General features: G+C 45.9%; 1 protein-coding gene across 1 annotated transcript in view; it reads left to right on the forward strand.

The window, feature by feature from the left end:
* pgm2l1 (phosphoglucomutase 2-like 1) overlaps positions 1-13,168 on the forward strand; it is a 16,859-nt gene extending 3,691 nt beyond the window's left edge. The window contains exons 3-12 of the mRNA XM_078283959.1: positions 1,032-1,115; positions 2,068-2,264; positions 3,237-3,426; positions 3,819-3,916; positions 4,481-4,661; positions 5,539-5,632; positions 7,392-7,521; positions 8,702-8,891; positions 10,369-10,502; positions 12,572-13,168. Of these exons, the coding sequence (XP_078140085.1) occupies positions 1,032-1,115; positions 2,068-2,264; positions 3,237-3,426; positions 3,819-3,916; positions 4,481-4,661; positions 5,539-5,632; positions 7,392-7,521; positions 8,702-8,891; positions 10,369-10,502; positions 12,572-12,674 (1,401 nt within the window). The 3' untranslated portion in view covers positions 12,675-13,168. The remainder of the gene's footprint in view (positions 1-1,031; positions 1,116-2,067; positions 2,265-3,236; positions 3,427-3,818; positions 3,917-4,480; positions 4,662-5,538; positions 5,633-7,391; positions 7,522-8,701; positions 8,892-10,368; positions 10,503-12,571) is intronic.
* Positions 13,169-19,368: the final 6,200 nt, after the last annotated feature.

Genomic DNA, 19,368 nt, shown 5'->3' on the forward strand with positions numbered 1-19,368 from the left:
GTCTCTCTCTCTCTCTCTCTCTCTCTCTCTCTCTGTCTCTCTCTCTCTCTCTGTCTCTCTCTGTCTCTCTCTCTCTCTCTTGCCTCTGTTTTTCAGATGAAATACTCTGCCTGCCCTCTTCTAACTCTGTATAAAATAAATATAGGACAGGATCTGTTGTCAATACTTTGATTTGATTTGTGACTTTGGAGAAAGCGGTGGTGCCAAGCTGTCCTCTGGTTGGTCGGGTTATGGTTCGGGGGGCTTGTAGTCTTTATATTGAAGGAGATATTATATATTTTATAGAATGTAATTAAGTGTAATATTTGATTTTGTAACTAAATACTTGTTAAAGCAGAAACTCCTGGAATGTTTTCATTGTGAAGTAAATAAAGGCACTGCTGTACGCCACAGGACTTTACTTTCTAGAGACTGAAACAAACTTCTACTGAATCTATTCTACTGAATCTGTTCTACTGAAACTATTCTACTGGCGCTGCTGATTTCTATTCCCGTAACCGCGGTGATAAAACAAACTCAAACACACAGCAGGGCCATGAAGCGCTCTCATAAGTTGTTCTATTCATGTGTTTTAGATGCTGTTATTTGGATTTTTATTTGTGTTGTTTAAAATTATCCTTACAGTTTTTGTAACCTAAACCAGAGTTTGAGATTTCAAAATCAGCGAGAGTGATTTTGAAATCCGACTCTCCCGTCTGCTCCCGCTCAAAACCGACCTCAGAAACACACTGTGCATTCAGGCTTTTTTTGGTCATAAGGTATTGATTGTATTATACTATTAAGTTGGTTGCCATCGCCGTCGGTGACAATAGAAAAGAAATGCCAAATGTCAGACTTCCCTTGTGACAGATGATTATATGCATTATTGATAAGGATTAGGGAGCGAATGGAGACAGTTTGGTTTTAGATGAGACTGTATCACTGACGACATATTTGCTGTTGCCTTGTGGGTAGTGAAACTGAACAATGTCCACATGTGCACAGCCTGAGGTTGAACTGAGCACGCTCTGTCCGTGTTTTTTGTCTTCCAGCCGTACGCCGTCAGGAAGTTCGGCGCGGCGGCCGGAGTGATGATCACCGCCTCCCACAACCGCAAGGAGGACAACGGCTACAAGGTCAGTCAGCACCGAAAACACGTCAGTCCGAGTCGGATCGACGACTCGGTCCGGACATCATTATCGATATCGAGGTCTCCGGTCTAAAATGTTGTGATATTTGATTTTGTCAGTGTGATAAAACTGTAATTTTCAAATATTCCTACCTAATTTCTTTCAGATCTCTTTCAGATCTTTCTCTCTTTGTGAGAGATTTTAATTAGTATTTGTGTCATTAATTTAGACAACAGAATTGTGAATCACAATAACACAATATCACAATATCATCTGTTTATCGCTGTTTTTAAAGACATGATCATCTGTGGATGTTATCAGCTAGCAGAATGATGAAGTGGTGGGAACTACTGGGTTCCTACTGGGTTCAGTGGTACAACTCTTTGGTCCCTACCCATAATACCTCTGGTCTCGTCCCATAGTCAGGGTATCTGCAGGTTCTCCAAAAGGCTAAAGGCCTAAAATAAATGATCTAAACTTCAGTCCAGTCTGCATCAGTCAGCTTCACTGAACACAGTTGGACTTGAGAGCCTCTTTCACACATGAAACCGTTTGAATTTTTCCGGTAAAGGCAGTTTCTGTTGTTCACACACATGCCTTTCTGCTTTTTTACCGTAATGCTGCTGTTCACACAATACTGGAAACACCGTTAAATTCCTCTGTTGTCGTTTAACCTCGGGAGTCTCTGCAGTTTGAAACACGGCGGCTGATCTCTCCGTCCGCCCGACTCCAGGATCTCTCTGATTTCACCGTCTGTCCTATTCAACATTTTCCTCAGAAAGTAAAGCCGCAGCTCGTTGTCTAGTGGTTTGTATTTCCCTCCTTCATGTGTCTTTACAGAATAAACTCGTCTCCTCGAGAGCTTTGCGATTGGCTCACACAGTCGGACGATTCCGGGGCTTAAAGATTTGTCTTTCTGAAACCTGCAGTACCCATAATGCCTTGCTTCCCCGCGCAGGTGTACTGGTGTACCGGGGCTCAGATCTGCTCTCCTCACGACAAGGAGATCCTGCGGAGCATCGAGGAGCAGCTGCAGCCGTGGAGCGCCTCCTGCTGGGAGGAGGAGCAGGCGGAGCGCTGCAGCCTGCGGACCGACCCGCTGCACGACGTCAACCGCTGCTACATGGAGGAGCTGAGCTCCCTCTGCCTCCACAGGTGGGGCGGGGGGGGGGGGGGTCTGTATCGGAGGGATGTCCGACCGATATCCGACCTTCCAACCAATCCAAGCCCTCTAGTGGGCAGAACATTTCGCTTATTGCAGCTTTAATATTTCGATACTGTCCCGCCAAAATATCACAATGTACAATATTTTTTTGTTTTGTTTTGTTTTTTTGGTATTTTATTTTATTATGCCTCCGCGCCGGTGACAGCCGTGGGCGGAGGCAGGTTGTCCGTCCGTCCGTCCCATTCTCGTGAACACGATATCTCAGGAACGCCTGGAGGGAATTTCATTATATCTGGCACAAACGTCCACTTGGACTCAAAGATGAACTGATTAGAATTTGGTGGTCAAAGGTCAAGGTCACTGTGACCTCACAAAAGAGGTTTTTGGCCATAACTCAAGAATTCATACGCTAATTATGACAAAATTCCACACAAATGTCTAATAGGATAAAATGATGAAGTGATGACATTTTTATATCCAAAAGTTCAAAGGTCAACTTCACTGTGACATCATAATGTTTTTCTTACCACTGTAGCTGAGAAAACGATCTTGGGTCATTCTACAAAAACGGTGGAAGTGCTGTCACTTACTTTTGCAGACACCAAAATCCTTTAAGTTGACCTAATAATCACATTAATTATATATGTTGAGTAAATAAAGACTGTCCTTGCAATGATAAAACAAAGTTTATTGGCGGAGGCATACAACCGCGAGGCGGTTATTTCTAGTTTCTTCTAAATTACATCAAATTTCTAGAATTTCTATATTGATATATATTTCGATATTCAGCGATATTCAATATCATAGAAAATATTGCGACATTTTGTGAATATTGTGATTTTTTTCTGTGTCATCGAATGCTGTTTGAGTCTCCAAATGGTTTTCCAGAACCTCTTTGAGGCTGGAAAGTCTTCCTCTCCAAACTCCAGCTGAACTTCTCCTCCGCTCATCTTCCTCTCCAGAGATCTGAACAGCCGCTGTCCGTTGAAGTTCGTCCACTCGTCCTTCCACGGCGTCGGACACGTCTTCGTCCAGCAGGCGTTCCGGACGTTCGGCTTCGCCCCGCCCATCCCCGTCCCGGAGCAGAGAGACCCCGACCCCAACTTCTCCTCCGTCCGCTGCCCCAACCCCGAGGAGGGAGCGTCCGTCCTGGTACAGCTCAGCACGCTTACATCTGATATATCTAACTGCCTCTGTTACGTGCTGCTTTTTTTTTTTTTGTTATATCTAATCATATTTGTTACGTGCTGCTTTTTCAGTTGGTTGCATCTAATCATTTTTGTTAGGTGCTGTTTTTTTTGTTTTGTTATATCCAATTATTTTTATTACGTGACTTTTTTTTTTAGGTACGTCTAATTACATTTGTTACGTGTTGTTTTTTAGTTAGTTAAATCTAATTCTTTTGTTAAATTGTCTTTATTTTGGTTAGTTGTATCTAATTATATTTATGTGCTGTTTTTTTTTTGGTTACGTATATCCAATTATTTTTGTTAGGTGGTGTTTTTTTAGTTGGTTACATCTAATAATATTGTTCTGTTGTTCAGGAGCTTTCTCTTCGTCTTGCGGAGAGAGAAAACGCCAGGATCGTTCTGGCGACCGATCCTGACGCGGACCGGCTGGCTGTGGCGGAGCAGAGCGCCGGGTAACGCTGCCGTTAGCTCAGAGGCACCGCGGTGCGGGGCGGCGCCGACCAGGGCGGCGCCGGCCAGGGCTGCACGATACGGGGGAAATATGCGATGTGCCGTAATGATGTAGGCTGCATATAATTGGATCGGTTTACGCTGTCGACTCGACAAGGCGACTGCGTTCTGATGCAAGGCGTCACAAACGTGTCGCTCTCTTCCTCTTAGTATCGCTGTCTCTCTCTCCTCCGACACTTAAAACCAACAGCTGGATGCAGCAAGTTCACTCCTCTTCTCTGGGGGTTGTTGAAAGGCATTCTGGGAAATGTAGTAAATCACTAACTGCAGTAGAAGAAGACGAGGCAGGTTGAGGGAAAGTGGGTTCAGCAAAACTGTAAATGACATTTCATCACTAAATAACTGCTCAGTGTGTTGAACATCACAGACTGAGGAGAGCTGACAGAGAAGAGGAGCAGAGGGGATTTAAAGTGTGTTGTGTTGTGTTGTGTTGTGATGTGTTGTGTTGTGATGTGTTGTGTTGTGTTGTGATGTGTTGTGTTGTGATATTTTGTGTTGTGTTGAAGGAGCGGCTGGAAGGTGTTCACAGGGAACGAGCTGGCGGCTCTGCTGGGCTGGTGGATGTTGTTCAGCTGGAAGGAGCGCCACCCGCAGGCTGCAGACACCCAGCAGCTCTACATGTTGGCCACCACCGTCTCCTCCAAGATCCTGCAGACCTTCGCTCGCATCGAGGGCTTCCACTTCGAGGTACGAAGCTCTTCTCGCGTCGGCGTCGACGCCGCTGTCGGGTAAAAATCCCCCTACTGTCGTTTTGGTGGTTTTTCTTTTTCTTCCCTGAAAGTAAAGTGTGATCAGCGATGTGCTGAGTCAGTTTCATGACTCTTAAGCCCTTGAAACCTGTTGTAGAGTTTCAAAACTGCATGGATGTTCCTGAAAAACAGACTTTTTGTAAACACATGGTTCGATCTGCAGCTGCAGGAGAGTCCTGCCTGATCCTTGATGTGTTGGACACTTTCTAAATATTAAACTTGGACATTAAACCTTGCTGGATGTGTCGCAGCTACACACCAATTCTCTCTTGTTAAAATGGTCGGCCGTTAATCTTCTGCACAAACCTGCCTTACCTGGTTATAAACTGCACCGACAACTCCAGTGTGATTTGAGTTTTTTGCTCATATTTTAACTTTTCCATTTCTTTCATATTAATTCTGACAGTTTCTACCTGCTGCACCATCATTAAAGATATTTTTAAATCAGTGTTTCCAAACCTCTCAGGCTCATTCAGTTCAGAGGAAGAAGCAACAATCTGATATCAGGCTCGAAACTTTTACATTTTGTAAAAGTTTACAGCTTTCTGTTTTTAAGCAAGAAGCAAGACTTCAGGTCTCTGTTTCCGATTTCCATGTTTCTCCAAAATAAATCTTTCAACCAATAGCTGTCGTTCTCTGTGGTCACATTAGGCCCCGCCTCCTGTCAATCAACCCAGTCAAGCCAACAGACAAACGAAAGCCAGATTTAAACTGCTGCTCTCTTCTTCACTGGGAGGAACTTTAGTATTTAGACAGTTTGGTTCAGAATGTCGGACCGAACCTTTAAAGTGACTTCCTGTCTCTCTGTCCAATAGGAAACTTTACCTGGCTTCAAGTGGATCGGGAAGAGAATGCATGAGCTCGCCAAAACTGGCAACCACGTGATATTCGCCTTCGAGGAGTCTATTGGTAACTTTATTTTGCTTTATTTTATTCAACCTTTATTTCTCCTGAGAAAGTTTGTTCAGCTCCACCTGCTTCACATTCACATACAACACGGTCTCTACTGGTTTCTACTGCGGCTGACAGTACAACATGGTCTCTACTGGTTTCTACTGCAGCTGACAGTACAACACGGTCTCTACTGGTTTCTACTGCAGCTGACTACAACACGGTCTCTACTGGTTTCTACTGCAGCTGACAGTACAACACGGTCTCTACTGGTTTCTACTGCAGCTGACAGTACAACACAGTCTACTGGTTTCTACTGCAGCTGACAGTACAACACGGTCTCTACTGGTTTCTACTGCAGCTGACAGTACAACACGGTCTCTACTGGTTTCTACTGCAGCTGACAGTACAACACGGTCTCTACTGGTTTCTACTGCAGCTGACAGTACAACACAGTCTACTGGTTTCTACTGCAGCTGACAGTACAACACGGTCTCTACTGGTTTCTACTGCAGCTGACAGTACAACACGGTCTCTACTGGTTTCTACTGCAGCTGACAGTACAACACGGTCTCTACTGGTTTCTACTGCAGCTGACAGTACAACACGGTCTCTACTGGTTTCTACTGGGAGCTGACAGTACAACAGTTTTCTGTTTATTCCTTGTTCAGAAAACGTATTTTGTTAAACTGACCACAGACTGTTTCTGAGAATGTATTCATTTATTTCAGAAACCTTCATGTTGATGCAGGTGTTCCAGTGGGCGGGGCTTAGCTTGGGAGAGAGGCAGACAGGTGTTCCAGTGGGCGGGGCTTAGCTTGGGAGAGAGGCAGACAGGTGTTCCAGTGGGCGGGGCTTAGCTTGGGAGAGAGGCAGACAGGTGTTCCAGTGGGCGGGGCTTAGCTTGGGAGCGAGGCAGACAGGTGTTCCAGTGGGCGGGGCTTAGCTTGGGAGAGAGGCAGACAGGTGTTCCAGTGGGCGGGGCTTAGCTTGGGAGCGAGGCAGACAGGTGTTCCAGTGGGCGGGGCTTAGCTTGGGAGCGAGGCAGACAGGTGTTCCAGTGGGCGGGGCTTAGCTTGGGAGAGAGGCAGACAGGTGTTCCAGTGGGCGGGGCTTAGCTTGGGAGAGCCACTGTCCACTGTCAGAGGATGAGATGAAAAGAAATTATGGATTAACAAATCATATTTATTATTATTAATAATAATAATTATAGTAATAATAATAATGTTATCATTGGTTGATGAAATAAAACTCAGACCGGATCCTCGGACCACAGTCTGTCTGTTGAAACATCGTCAAGCTGAAACTCAGCTGTTCTTCAGTCTTGATGTGACTTGTGTCAGTCTCACTGAATCAGGTGACGCTCATTCTTCCTCATGGTAATTAACACGCTCCTTAGTAAATACGGACCAGAGTTTTCTATTTTCAGCTTTATTTAATTTTTCCTCCCTGGACGCTTGATGAACCTGCTCTCTCGTGTCTTTGATTAAATCTGAGAGCTGCTCCATGTTCAGACTGAGGGATGTTGGAGGTTTTGTTGCCAGTTTGAATCCCCTGGACTGAAATACTGTGGTGGGAGGAGTGAAGGAGTAACACCTCAACTTCTGCCCCGGTGCCCCTGAGCAAGGCAGTTAACCCCCACTGTTACAGGTTACTGGCCAGCTTGTCTGAATGTGAAGCAGAGTGGAGCGGTCAAACCCTCAGCGGAGACACAAAGGTCAAAGGTGAAAGTGTGCAGTGTTGACATGTGAAGCGTCTGTCCTGCGTCCGGCTGCAGGGTTCCTGTGCGGCAGCATGGTGCCGGATAAAGACGGGGTGAGTGCGGCGGCGGTCGTGGCCGAGATGGCCGCCTACCTCCACAACCAGAACCTCACGCTCCACCAGCAGCTGCACAACATCTACCGGACGTGAGGAGACTCTCTGCTCCGGCAGCAGCTCGTACAAATGAATCAGCTTGTTTTCTCTGAACCCCATTAAACACTAACGAGGTTTAGTTTGAGGAAAGAAATCATACATGCAAATATTTGTGACAATAACACTAAAACGATGAAACTATACGTTCATCAGAAAACACTTTCTTCATGCCGACAGTCAGAGACGAGATCCAGAGTTTCAGGAAACAGATATTTGATGTTAATAAAAGCATCGCAGGCGTTTTTTTCCTTCTTCATTGAAAAATAACAGAGAAAATCAAATTGTACTTTGAACATTTAGAAAAGGCAAAGTGTCCCCAAACTGTGTCCCCAAAAAAAGGCAGGGTTTTTTTTGTTTTTTTTTGTGAAAATTCCTCTACAAACTTCCTCTACAAGATTCTGTGACAGTAACATGAATTGGACATTTTCAGCTAAAGGTTGGCAGTTAAAACGGTTTGGCAACTAAAACAACTTGGTTGAGGTTAGTGAAAGGCTTAAATAAGATGGTCGGATAAATAAGAAAAACATTCCCTAAAAATTAAAACTTGACTCTCATTAGAAATTTCCTTCCTACAAGCTGGGAATTGAACTCCAGTCTCCGTCATTGAAGTGAAACCACAGCACCTGCCTGTCACTGAGCTGCTGCCTGAGACTACTGCCTGTTTACAGTCGTGTCTCCTTCAGGGAACCGCTTACTGCTGGGAAAACTGAGTTTTAACACTTTATGTGCCACCAACATGTAATTCGGTGTCAACAAGTCGAGTTCATGTCATGTATTTGTGTGAGATCAGGTTGATTCTGTTCAGGAAGCGGTTCATACTCTGTGTTGGGACTGAGATTCTCAACTGCTCATTTTATTTTCGTTTCGGCCTGACAGACTCCAGGCAGATGCTGATGTTGAGCTCCGGTCCTTTAAAACACAAAAACACATTTTCTCCGGCTTGTAACTTGATGTTTAGTCCAGACGTTCTCCACAGATCCTGAACACGTGTTTAGGAAGCGGTTTGAAATGCCTTGAAGGGATTTGGAAATTGCAGTACTTATTTTTGATTTATATTTTTGGATTAATGGTGCAGCAATACCAGAGTATGAGTTGTGGGTAATGTGTGTTTTGTCCACCATGACTCTCTTCCTTATCTGAATGTTGACACAGTTGTGGGTTCCTGTCCTCCAGATACGGTTATCATGTGTCTAAGACGTCCTACGTCATCTGCAACGACCCGCCCACCGTCCAGAAGATCTTCAGCCGAATTCGCAACTTCGATGGCGCCGGTTCGTACCCCAAGACGTGCGGCGGACACAACATCCTCCATGTGAGAGACGTCACCACAGGATACGACAGCAGCCAGCCGGACCGCAGATCTGTAAGACTCCAGCAGAGTGCGCTTGGTTTGGTTTGGTTTGGTTTGGATTGGTTTAGATTTTTCAGGTGGAGCTTGGTAGTTTAGCATCTAATAAAGTGTAAATCTGTATGAAGCAGCTAGAAGCAGAGAGCAGCTGAGTCAGCTTGTTGTGGTGTGGCTGTAGATCCATTCAGTAACGTTCTCAGTAAAAGTGAATAGTGTGATAAGGTGGATTTGGTTACTGTGACACAGTAAACTGTCTTGTCTTTAGCCCTAGTCTCTACTCCAAAACACTCCAAATCACATCGATGATTGACATCAGACATACATTAATTATTCATGAGGTAATGGACACAAACTTGCTTTTTATCAAAAACTAAACATGTCATCAGGCTTTACATCTAGTGGAAATACTTCATGGGTTGTTTTATACCTGTCAGTAAAGTTTCAGTCTTTCATAAGACTGTACTGCCATATCTGACCACCAGGGGGCAACAGGTGCGTTTTTCAAATATTCTGTAGACCATAAAAAGTCTGTGGTTTAACCTGAAGCCCTCTGCAGTCAGGAGGTAAACAGAGTTAACAGCATCAGTCTTCGTTTCCATACACATCCCTCTCTTCTCACCTGGTTAATACTCACATCCTAATATTTGTATTCTTTTTAACGTCACTTCTCCAAACCTGAGAATTACTTTAAGTCTCTTAATCATGTTTAATGAGAAAAATACCCATTGATTTCCTCTTTTAGCCTTTTTTTCCCCTCTTTCTGTGACTCGTTTCATTTAACCAATTTATCAATAAAGGTTGTTTTAACAGTTTTTTTTTTTTTAGACAACACACAAAGCTCAGTAAACTGTCCCGCCCCTCTGCCCCTCTGCCCCTCTGCCCCCTGCTGCCCCTCTGCCCCCTCTGCCCCCTGCTGCCCCCTGCTGCCCCTCTGCCCCTCTGCCCCCTGCTGCCCCCTGCTGCCCCTCTGCCCCCTCTGCCCCCTGCTGCCCCTCTGCCCCTCTGCCCCCTGCTGCCCCCTGCTGCCCCTCTGCCCCTCTGCCCCCTGCTGCCCCTCTGCCCCCTGCTGCCCCTCTGCCCCCTGCTGCCCCTCTGCCCCCTGCTGCCCCTCTGCCCCCTGCTGCCCCTCTGCCCCTCTGCCCCTCTGCCCCTCTGCCCCCTGCTGCCCCCTGCTGCCCCTCTGCCCCTCTGCCCCTCTGCCCCTCTGCCCCCTGCTGCCCCCTGCTGCCCCTCTGCCCCTCTGCCCCTCTGCCCCTCTGCCCCCTGCTGCCCCCTGCTGCCCCTCTGCCCCCTGCTGCCCCTCTGCCCCCTCTGCCCCCTCTGCCCCCCTGCCCCTCTGTCTGCATCGCTGATAGTTATTGATAGAAAACAGCAGAAGCTCTGATCTATCCAACAGGTATAGTTTAGCTGTAGGTCAGAGGTCAGAGGTCAGAGGTCGCAGGTCGCAGCACCAGACAGCAGATGAAGCGGATGTTCTCCCTCCTGGTTCCAGGTGCTTCCTGTGAGTAAAGGCGGTCAGATGATCAGCTTCACGCTGCAGGACGGCGTGGTCGCCACGCTGCGGACCAGCGGCACCGAGCCCAAGATCAAATACTACACCGAGATCTGTGCTGCTCCGGGGAACAGGTCTGCTGCCAAACCTGGTTCTGTCTGTTCTGTCTGTTCTGTCTGTTCTGTCTGTTCTGTTCTGTTCTGTCTGTTCTGTTCTGTCTGTTCTGTCTGTTCTGTTCTGTCTGTCTGTTCTGTCTGTTCTGTTCTGTCTGTTCTGTTCTGTCTGTTCTGTTCTGTTCTGTCTGTTCTGTTCTGTCTGTTCTGTTCTGTCTGTTCTGTCTGTTCTGTCTGTTCTGTTCTGTCTGTTCTGTTCTGTCTGTTCTGTCTGTTCTGTCTGTTCTGTTCTGTCTGTTCTGTTCTGTCTGTTCTGTCTGTTCTGTCTGTTCTGTCTGTTCTGTTCTGTCTGTTCTGTTCTGTCTGTTCTGTCTGTTCTGTCTGTTCTGTCTGTTCTGTTCTGTCTGTTCTGTCTGTTCTGTCTGTTCTGTTCTGTCTGTTCTGTCTGTTCTGTTCTGTCTGTTCTGTCTGTTCTGTTCTGTCTGTTCTGTTCTGTCTGGTCTGTTCTGTCTGTTCTGTTCTGTCTGTTCTGTTCTGTCTGTTCTGTCTGTTCTGTCTGTTCTGTTCTGTCTGTTCTGTTCTGTCTGTTCTGTCTGTTCTGTGTGTTCTGTTCTGTCTGTTCTGTTCTGTTCTGTCTGTTCTGTTCTGTCTGTTCTGTTCTGTCTGTTCTGTCTGTTCTGTGTGTTGTAGCTCTGCCTCATGAACCTGACTTGACGTTTTCTCATTCAGAAATACACAAGTCGCTCCCAAAAACGCCTCGTTCACACCTGGTCTGGTGTTACGTCTCGTCAGTAAACAGAAGTCGGTTCATTCCTGTGGCCGACAGTTTTGAGTGACGGATACTTTGGAAAAATCCAACTTTTGCATTTGGAAGTTGTGCTGTTGACTGACAGTAGAAAACACATTTCACTCTAGTTGAACTATTTTAAATTCTGAAAAAAATGTCTGATCTGGTGACAATGAACCCGTTACAAGGTGGAAACCTGTCAGTGGAAATAGTACGAGAATATCCTACTGCAGTAGAAGTACTGTTACTTTGCTGATATTCTACTGAAGTAAAAGTAAAAAGTGTCTGTTTTAAAATGTCCTCAGAGTAAAAGTTCCTGAGTTCCTCTTTAGAACAGAGAACGTTGTCAGCTGTGATCTTTTCCATGTGATTCTAAAAGGAGAGAGGTCAGAGTTCAAACTAGATTCTTTTCACTGGAAACATTAGAAATGACAAAATAAAGTGCAGAAACAAAGTAAAGTCAGATTCCTCTTCTCACTGTGAATGGATCCACAGTTTGTCAGTTTCTGTTGATCCAGTTTCTGTTGATCCAGTTTCTGTTGATCCAGTTTCTGTTGCTGATGGAGACACACAATCTGTTCTGTGATGGATGGATTTAAAATGGACTGAAGGGAAAATCAAATTACTGACTTTCAAACTTTTTAATGTGAAGCAGTAGAAAAAGTACAGCGATGTTCGTCTGGAGTTAACACTTTACTCCGTATTGCGTTCGCTGTGCTTTCGACTCGCCCGGCGCTCCGGCCAGCGGGGGGCGACGCTGCGCTGGAGAGACCTTGGCAGACCTGCGACAGGTCGGTTGTGAGCGAGGCGTGGGGGCGTGGCCTCAGTGATGCCGCCGCCTCAGTGACGCCGCCGCCGCCTCAGTGACGCCGCGGCCTCAGTGACGCCGCGGCCTCAGTGACGCCGCCGCCTCAGTGACGCAGACGCCTCAGTGACGCAGACGCCTCAGTGACGCCGCGGCCTCAGTGACACAGACGCCTCAGTGACACAGACGCCTCAGTGACGCCGCGGCCTCATTGACGCAGACGCCTCAGTGACGCCGCCGCCTCAGTGACGCCGCCGCCTCAGTGACGCCGCGGCCTCAGTGACACAGACGCCTCACTGACGCCGCGGCCTCACTGACGCCGCCGCCTCAGTGACGCCGCCGCCTCAGTGACGCAGACGCCTCAGTGACGCAGACGCCTCAGTGACGCAGACGCCTCAGTGACGCCGCGGCCTCAGTGACGCAGACGCCTCAGTGACGCAGACGCCTCAGTGACGCAGACGCCTCAGTGACGCCGCCTGCTGCTGTTGTGTGTTGCAGTGACATCTCCGGCCTGGAGGAGGAGCTGAGGAGCGTCACACGCTCTCTGGTGGAGGAGTTCCTGGAGCCGGAGAGGAACAACCTGATTCGCCGCTTCGTCTAGCTCCGCTGTCCTTATATGGTATTTACCCATCAGCCCCGCACCTCGCCGCCTGGTGGCGTCCGTGTCTCACGGTTCATTCTGTTGTTGTTTACATTAAAACAGAACTCTGTGCTGTGATAGTTACTTAAATTCAGTGTATTAGAACTGTGGTACTCTGCATACGTCCAGCTTATTGATCACCATATAGCAGCGAGCATGATGGGTAAAACGGCGAGTAGAGAATCCCTGTTGTGTCTGTGTCTACACTGTGTCTTCAACAAGCAACGCCATCGTCCAGACAAAGCTGCTCTTGTTGGGACATGTCATAGCTGTATTGATCTGTATTGATCCGTATTGATCGTCTCAGCGGCAGGGAGGACAGACCGTCCCGTAATGTAAAGGTCACAGGTTTGACCCCCGCAGCAGCTGGTGTGTCTCAGGGTTTCGGGTCATAACGCCTCTCTGGGTGTCGATGGCGGCGGGTCGGCAGTCGCCGTTGGAAACCGCTGGATGTCAAAATGGGAAAACTAACCTGAACTGACTCTAACGAGTCCCTCCAGGAACTTGCGATTTTGCGATCGCAATAATTAACGCAAATTCAAGAAATCTCCGCAATTATGATTAATTGTCATTCTAAAAAAAACAAGCCACAATCTAAAAGTTGCACATGAATTGGGATTCACAAAACGGCGAAGATAATCAGATTCAGGACAGGCTGCAGGTTTCGCTGAACAAACATGTGACGGCTCTTTATGTTTTATGGAAAACTGCTGTTCCCATTATTTTGGCCAGTGAGTGTGTATTCTGTTTTGTGGTTGTGATGGCGAGCGGCGGCCAGCAGGGGGCGGGCTGCCGCTGTGGAGCAGACAGAGAACTGACCTCTTCAGTGCTGCTGAAGGTGTTTCACCCAACCAGCTGCTGTCAGTCTGCTAACTGATTCAGTGTTTAATATGAAATCCACGTTACTTTCTAAACTTTACTAAACTTTCCTCTGGCTGTTTCTGTTCAGCTGCTGTTAGATTTGACAGCTAAACATTTGAAGACGTCAGAACTCCACATCTCCATTTTGTTCAAAGTTCTCCCTTCATCATTCAGTCTCTCTCAGATCCGGTCTCATGCTGGACTTCAGTTCCCTCCGGTCAGTTAAAAAGCTCCATCATCAGGTTTCATTTTGTGCGAATGTCCTGTCTGTCACTTCTGTTGAGCGTTTGTCTCTGTCGGCTTCGACCAAACCACCGACTCACCGTCTGCTTCCCCCTAAGATCCAAATGCAGACCGATCCGGTCCGCTCGCCCAAACATTCACATGCAGTGGAGACAGTAGAGTCTGAGGTCATGTGCAGTGGAGACAGTAGAGTCTGAGGTCATGTGCAGTGGAGACAGTAGAGTTTGAGGTCATGTGCAGTGGAAACAGTAGAGTCTGAGGTCATGTGCAGTGGAGACAGTAGAGTCTGAGGTCATGTGCAGTGGAAACAGTAGAGTCTGAGGTCATGTGCAGTGGAGACAGTAGAGTCTGAGGTCATGTGCAGTGGAGACAGTAGAGTCTGAGGTCATGTGCAGTGGAGACAGCAGATTCTGGTTCATGCAGTGGAAACAGTAGAGTCTGGGGTCATGCAGTGGAAACAGTAGAGTCTGGGGTCATGCAGTGGAGACAGTAGAGTCTGGGGTCATGCAGTGGAGACAGTAGAGTCTGGGGTCATGCAGTGGAAACAGTAGAGTCTGGGGTCATGCAGTGGAGACAGTAGAGTCTGGGTCATGCAGTGGAAACAGTAGAGTCTGGGTCATGCAGTGGAAACAGTAGAGTCTGGGGTCATGCAGTGGAAACAGTAGAGTCTGGGTCATGCAGTGGAAACACTAGAGTCTGGGGTCATGCAGTGGAGACAGTAGAGTCTGGGTCATGCAGTGGAGACAGTAGAGTGGGGTCATGCAGTGGAGACAGTAGAGTGGGGTCATGCAGTGGAGACAGCAGATTCTGGGTCATGCAGTGGAGACAGTAGAGTGGGGTCATGCAGTGGAGACAGTAGAGTCTGGGGTCATGCAGTGGAGACAGTAGAGTCTGGGTCATGCAGTGGAAACAGTAGAGTCTGGGTCATGCAGTGGAGACAGTAGAGTCTGGGGTCATGCAGTGGAGACAGTAGAGTCTGGGTCATGTAGTGGAGACAGTAGAGTCTGGGTCATGCAGTGGAGACAGTAGAGTCTGGGTCATGTAGTGGAGACAGTAGAGTCTGGGTCATGCAGTGGAAACAGTAGAGTCTGGGTCATGCAGTGGAGACAGTAGAGTCTGGGGTCATGCAGTGGAAACAGTAGAGTCTGGGTCATGCAGTGGAGACGGTAGAGTCTGGGGTCATGCAGTGGAAACAGTAGAGTCTGGGTCATGCAGTGGAGACGGTAGAGTCTGGGGTCATGCAGTGGAAACAGTAGAGTCTGGGTCATGCAGTGGAGACGGTAGAGTCTGGGGTCATGCAGTGGAGACGGTAGAGTCTGGGTCATGTAGTGGAGACAGTAGAGTCTGGGTCATGTAGTGGAGACAGTAGAGTCTGGGTCATGCAGTGGAGACAGTAGAGTCTGGGTCATGCAGTGGAAACAGTAGAGTCTGGGTCATGCAGTGGAGACAGTAGAGTCTGGGTCATGCAGTGGAGACAGTAGAGTCTGGGTCATGCAGTGGAGACGGTAGAGTCTGGGGTCATGCAGTGGAGACAGTAGAGTCTGGGTCATGCAGTGGAGACAGTAGAGTCTGGGGTCATGCAGTGGAAACAGTAGAGTCTGGGGTCATGCAGTGGAAACAGTAGAGTCTGGGGTCATGCAGTGGAGACAGTAGAGTCTGGGTCATGCAGTGGAAACAGTAGAGTCTGGGTCATGCAGTGGAGACAGTAGAGTCTGGGTCATGCAGTGGAAACAGTAGAGTCTGGGTCATGCAGTGGAAACACTAGAGTCTGCGGTCATGCAGTGGAGACAGTAGAGTCTGCGGTCATGCAGTGGAGACAGTAGAGTCTGGGGTCATGCAGTGGAGACGGTAGAGTCTGGGGTCATGCAGTGGAGACGGTAGAGTCTGGGTCATGCAGTGGAGACGGTAGAGTCTGGGTCATGCAGTGGAAACGGTAGAGTCTGGGTCATGCAGTGGAGACGGTAGAGTCTGGGTCATGCAGTGGAGACGGTAGAGTCTGGGTCATGCAGTGGAGACGGTAGAGTCTGGGTCATGCAGTGGAGACAGTAGAGTCTGGGGTCATGCAGTGGAGACAGTAGAGTCTGGGGTCATGCAGTGGAGACAGTAGAGTCTGGGCCATGCAGTGGAGACAGTAGAGTCTGGGGTCATGCAGTGGAGACAGTAGAGTCTGGGTCATGCAGTGGAGACAGTAGAGTCTGGGGTCATGCAGTGGAGACAGTAGAGTCTGGGTCATGCAGTGGAGACAGTAGAGTCTGGGGTCATGCAGTGGAGACAGTAGAGTCTGGGTCATGCAGTGGAGACAGTAGAGTCTGGGTCATGCAGTGGAGACAGTAGAGTCTGGGTCATGCAGTGGAGACAGTAGAGTCTGGGGTCATGCAGTGGAGACAGTAGAGTCTGGGTCATGCAGTGGAGACAGTAGAGTCTGGGGTCATGCAGTGGAGACAGTAGAGTCTGGGTCATGCAGTGGAGACAGTAGAGTCTGGGGTCATGCAGTGGAGACAGTAGAGTCTGGGTCATGCAGTGGAGACAGTAGAGTCTGGGTCATGCAGTGGAGACAGTAGAGTCTGGGGTCATGCTGACACTACAATAATCTCATTAGTCTGGCTGGTTTCAGTGCAGAGTTTTAGTGTCCTATGATGGTTTAAGAGTTTTCCACCCTGACAAGTAGAACATTTTGGGGGGAAACTGTGAATAATTGACACAAAAATGTCAATGTACGATTCACTTAATTACACTGAATTCTGGGAATTTCTGGCATGAAAACAGTCAAAATAAAATAGAAATCGGCACAAATTATCGGCTGTCAGCAGCTTTATACAGAATATGGGTGCTGGTACCAAACAGCCGGATCAGTGGAACCTCTCTAGACTGTAAAGAGCTCAGGTTCTGGTTAGAACACCAAACACCTAATCAACTCTTTCTGTTTTTATATATTTTGCTGAATGTTAACTTCTCCCTTCAACCTCTATTGATCCCTTATTTATTTTTATATTTTGCCAAAAGATATTTATGTAAAAGCACATATTGTACGGCTGGGGGGGGGGGGGGGGGGGGGGGGTGTTATTTTCAGCACATCACATCTTCATGGCGTCACACGTTGGTGTTATTATATTAGTAATACAGGTGTTATTATATTAGTAATACAGGTGTTATTATATTAGTAATACAGGTGTTATTATATTAGTAATACAGCATACATAATGAGGTGTGTGTGTTGGAACGACCCGTCCTTTTCACCCACACACATGAATGGTGATCCTTCGTTATGAGAATCTGTTACAGTAATAGTGTGAAATATAGCTCTATATTTTTTTCAGTGTTGTCTTTCAGAAAGAGGACAGAGAGCGAGTTTCTGCAGAAGAGAATATGAATGTAGCGTTTCTGTTTTCAACAGTTATGTTGAATGTTGTGTGCATGCGCTCTGTGTGGCAAACCAGCTGCTGTACATGTGGTTTTCTTGGTGATCCACCAATAAAAAGATGCCATTAAGTCGTGTTGCGTCCATTCATTTGTCCAGGTATTCATTAGAAGGTAAGCTGCTTCGGTCGGAATAATATTAATTTTATTTTTATGGCAGTTTTCTTAACAAAGGTACAAAGTACTGAACACCAAAAAATTAAAACGATGACATAAAATAAAAGAAGTGGCATAAAAATACACTAAACAATAGAAGCCAACAGAAGGAGAATAAAGCAATTAGGAAAAAGCGAGTTTAAAGGTAACTAAATAAAGTTCTTCAGTCTGGACTTTGGACCTGAAGAGTTTCTCCAGTCGCTCTCAGAGCTCGTTGTTCCTCCAGGAGAGTTCAGTCGCTCCATGAATCAAAACCTTTCATCACACTCAGACTCAGAATCTGCTCACTCACATCCAGTTTCAAACAAAATCACTTTTAACCCTTTATGACAAGAAAAACTTCGCAATTACGATTTTCTGTCAAACAATCGCAATTCGTTTTTTTTGTCAGTATCTTTCAGCTCTATTAGATGTGATTTATTTTTGGATTGTGGCACAGAAAGTGTTCCAGACCTCAGACTGTCAGACTGAATCAGTTCAGTTCAGATTATTAATAACCTTGGAGCCTCATAAGGAAAAGTTTTGTCCTTTTCACTTTCTCCAGAGACGATCAGATCAGGATGTATTGATAACTTTCTGATGCTGCTGCCAGTGACTCAACCAGAAGGAAACAGTTCTTTGTTGAATGGTTGAATTTATTTCATATTATTATTTGCTATGATTTTATTACTTTTTTGTCTTTGTATATTTTTTGTAGTTTTGGGCCATGATGAAAACCTAATTCCCCCCTTTGAATTAACAAAGTGCAACCTAATTTAACCTAATCTAATAATAATGACTATTGTTATCAGTGGTATTGGTAGTAGTAATAATAGTAATAACACAACAACAAAACTAAAAATATGAATAATGCTAATCATCATCACTCCTGCCACATGAATCATAATAATAAATGTTTCTGTGTTGCTGCAGTGTTTAATCAATTTAACAATATTTTTGATAATAATTAGGTCTTTTCATTTTTTTGTACTTTGTTTTTATTTAGACGAAGAGTTGATAGTTGACAGTCATGGTATACAGATGAAATTATTACAGTTTAGCAAAATTACCTTCTTAGACGATAAATAAAACCTTGAGAAATGTTTCAGAAAAGATGAATTCGACATAGCAAACCTTTTCTGTAAAGCAATTTAACTTTTTTTTTTTTCCAATTTAACTAACTGATAACTGAGTAGGAAAATGTTTGTAATATATACACACATACTGCAACGCAATGTCTTGTTATCATGACAGGAATATGAATCAATCAGTAATAATATACAATATTTATACAGACTACAACAACAAAGGGCTCCACCTGAGGATCCAACATGGATCCAGGACCTTATACAGAAAAATAAAAACTACAGATATATTTCAATGTTATTTTTTCAGAATCAGCGTATATGTAAAGATTTGATAAATTATATCTAATTGTATTTACATAGTGCTTTTCTAAACAGTAATACATAAGAGGCAATGAGAAAAACAATAAAATAATATTACAGAGTCAGGTAAATGCAAAGGGAATAAAATACAGAAACACAGTGCGGGCCAAAGGGACGGGTCAGCAGACTCCAGCTCTTCATTACCATGGCAACCTAGCTGTCCATATGACAAACACATTCATTATTTACATGTTTAATATTATGATATATCTCAACACAGCAGGCGTCACTGTCTGAACTGAGTTTTACACTCAGAAATGAAGGTACAACATTTCACCTTTTGTCTGATTTCACTGAACTCTCAGCATCATCCTGCCCACATGTCTGTCTCCACAGCCACATTACATAAGACTTCTATTCCAAAACACTATACATCCATTTTTTATTTTGGGCGGGGGGGGGGTGGGGGGGATCATTACCTGAAGTTCATCATTCAATATCTTAAAAAAAACAAAAAAAGGATCCAGTCTGTAAAAGTGTTTGTCAACCAAGGACTATCCTTAGAAAGCACCTATTGGTATCTATTAATGTAATGAGAGTCTGAACGAGGC

The sequence above is a fragment of the Centroberyx gerrardi genome, chromosome 6, assembly GCF_048128805.1.
Source record: "Centroberyx gerrardi isolate f3 chromosome 6, fCenGer3.hap1.cur.20231027, whole genome shotgun sequence".
In the NCBI taxonomy this organism is placed as follows: Eukaryota; Metazoa; Chordata; class Actinopteri; order Beryciformes; family Berycidae; genus Centroberyx; species Centroberyx gerrardi.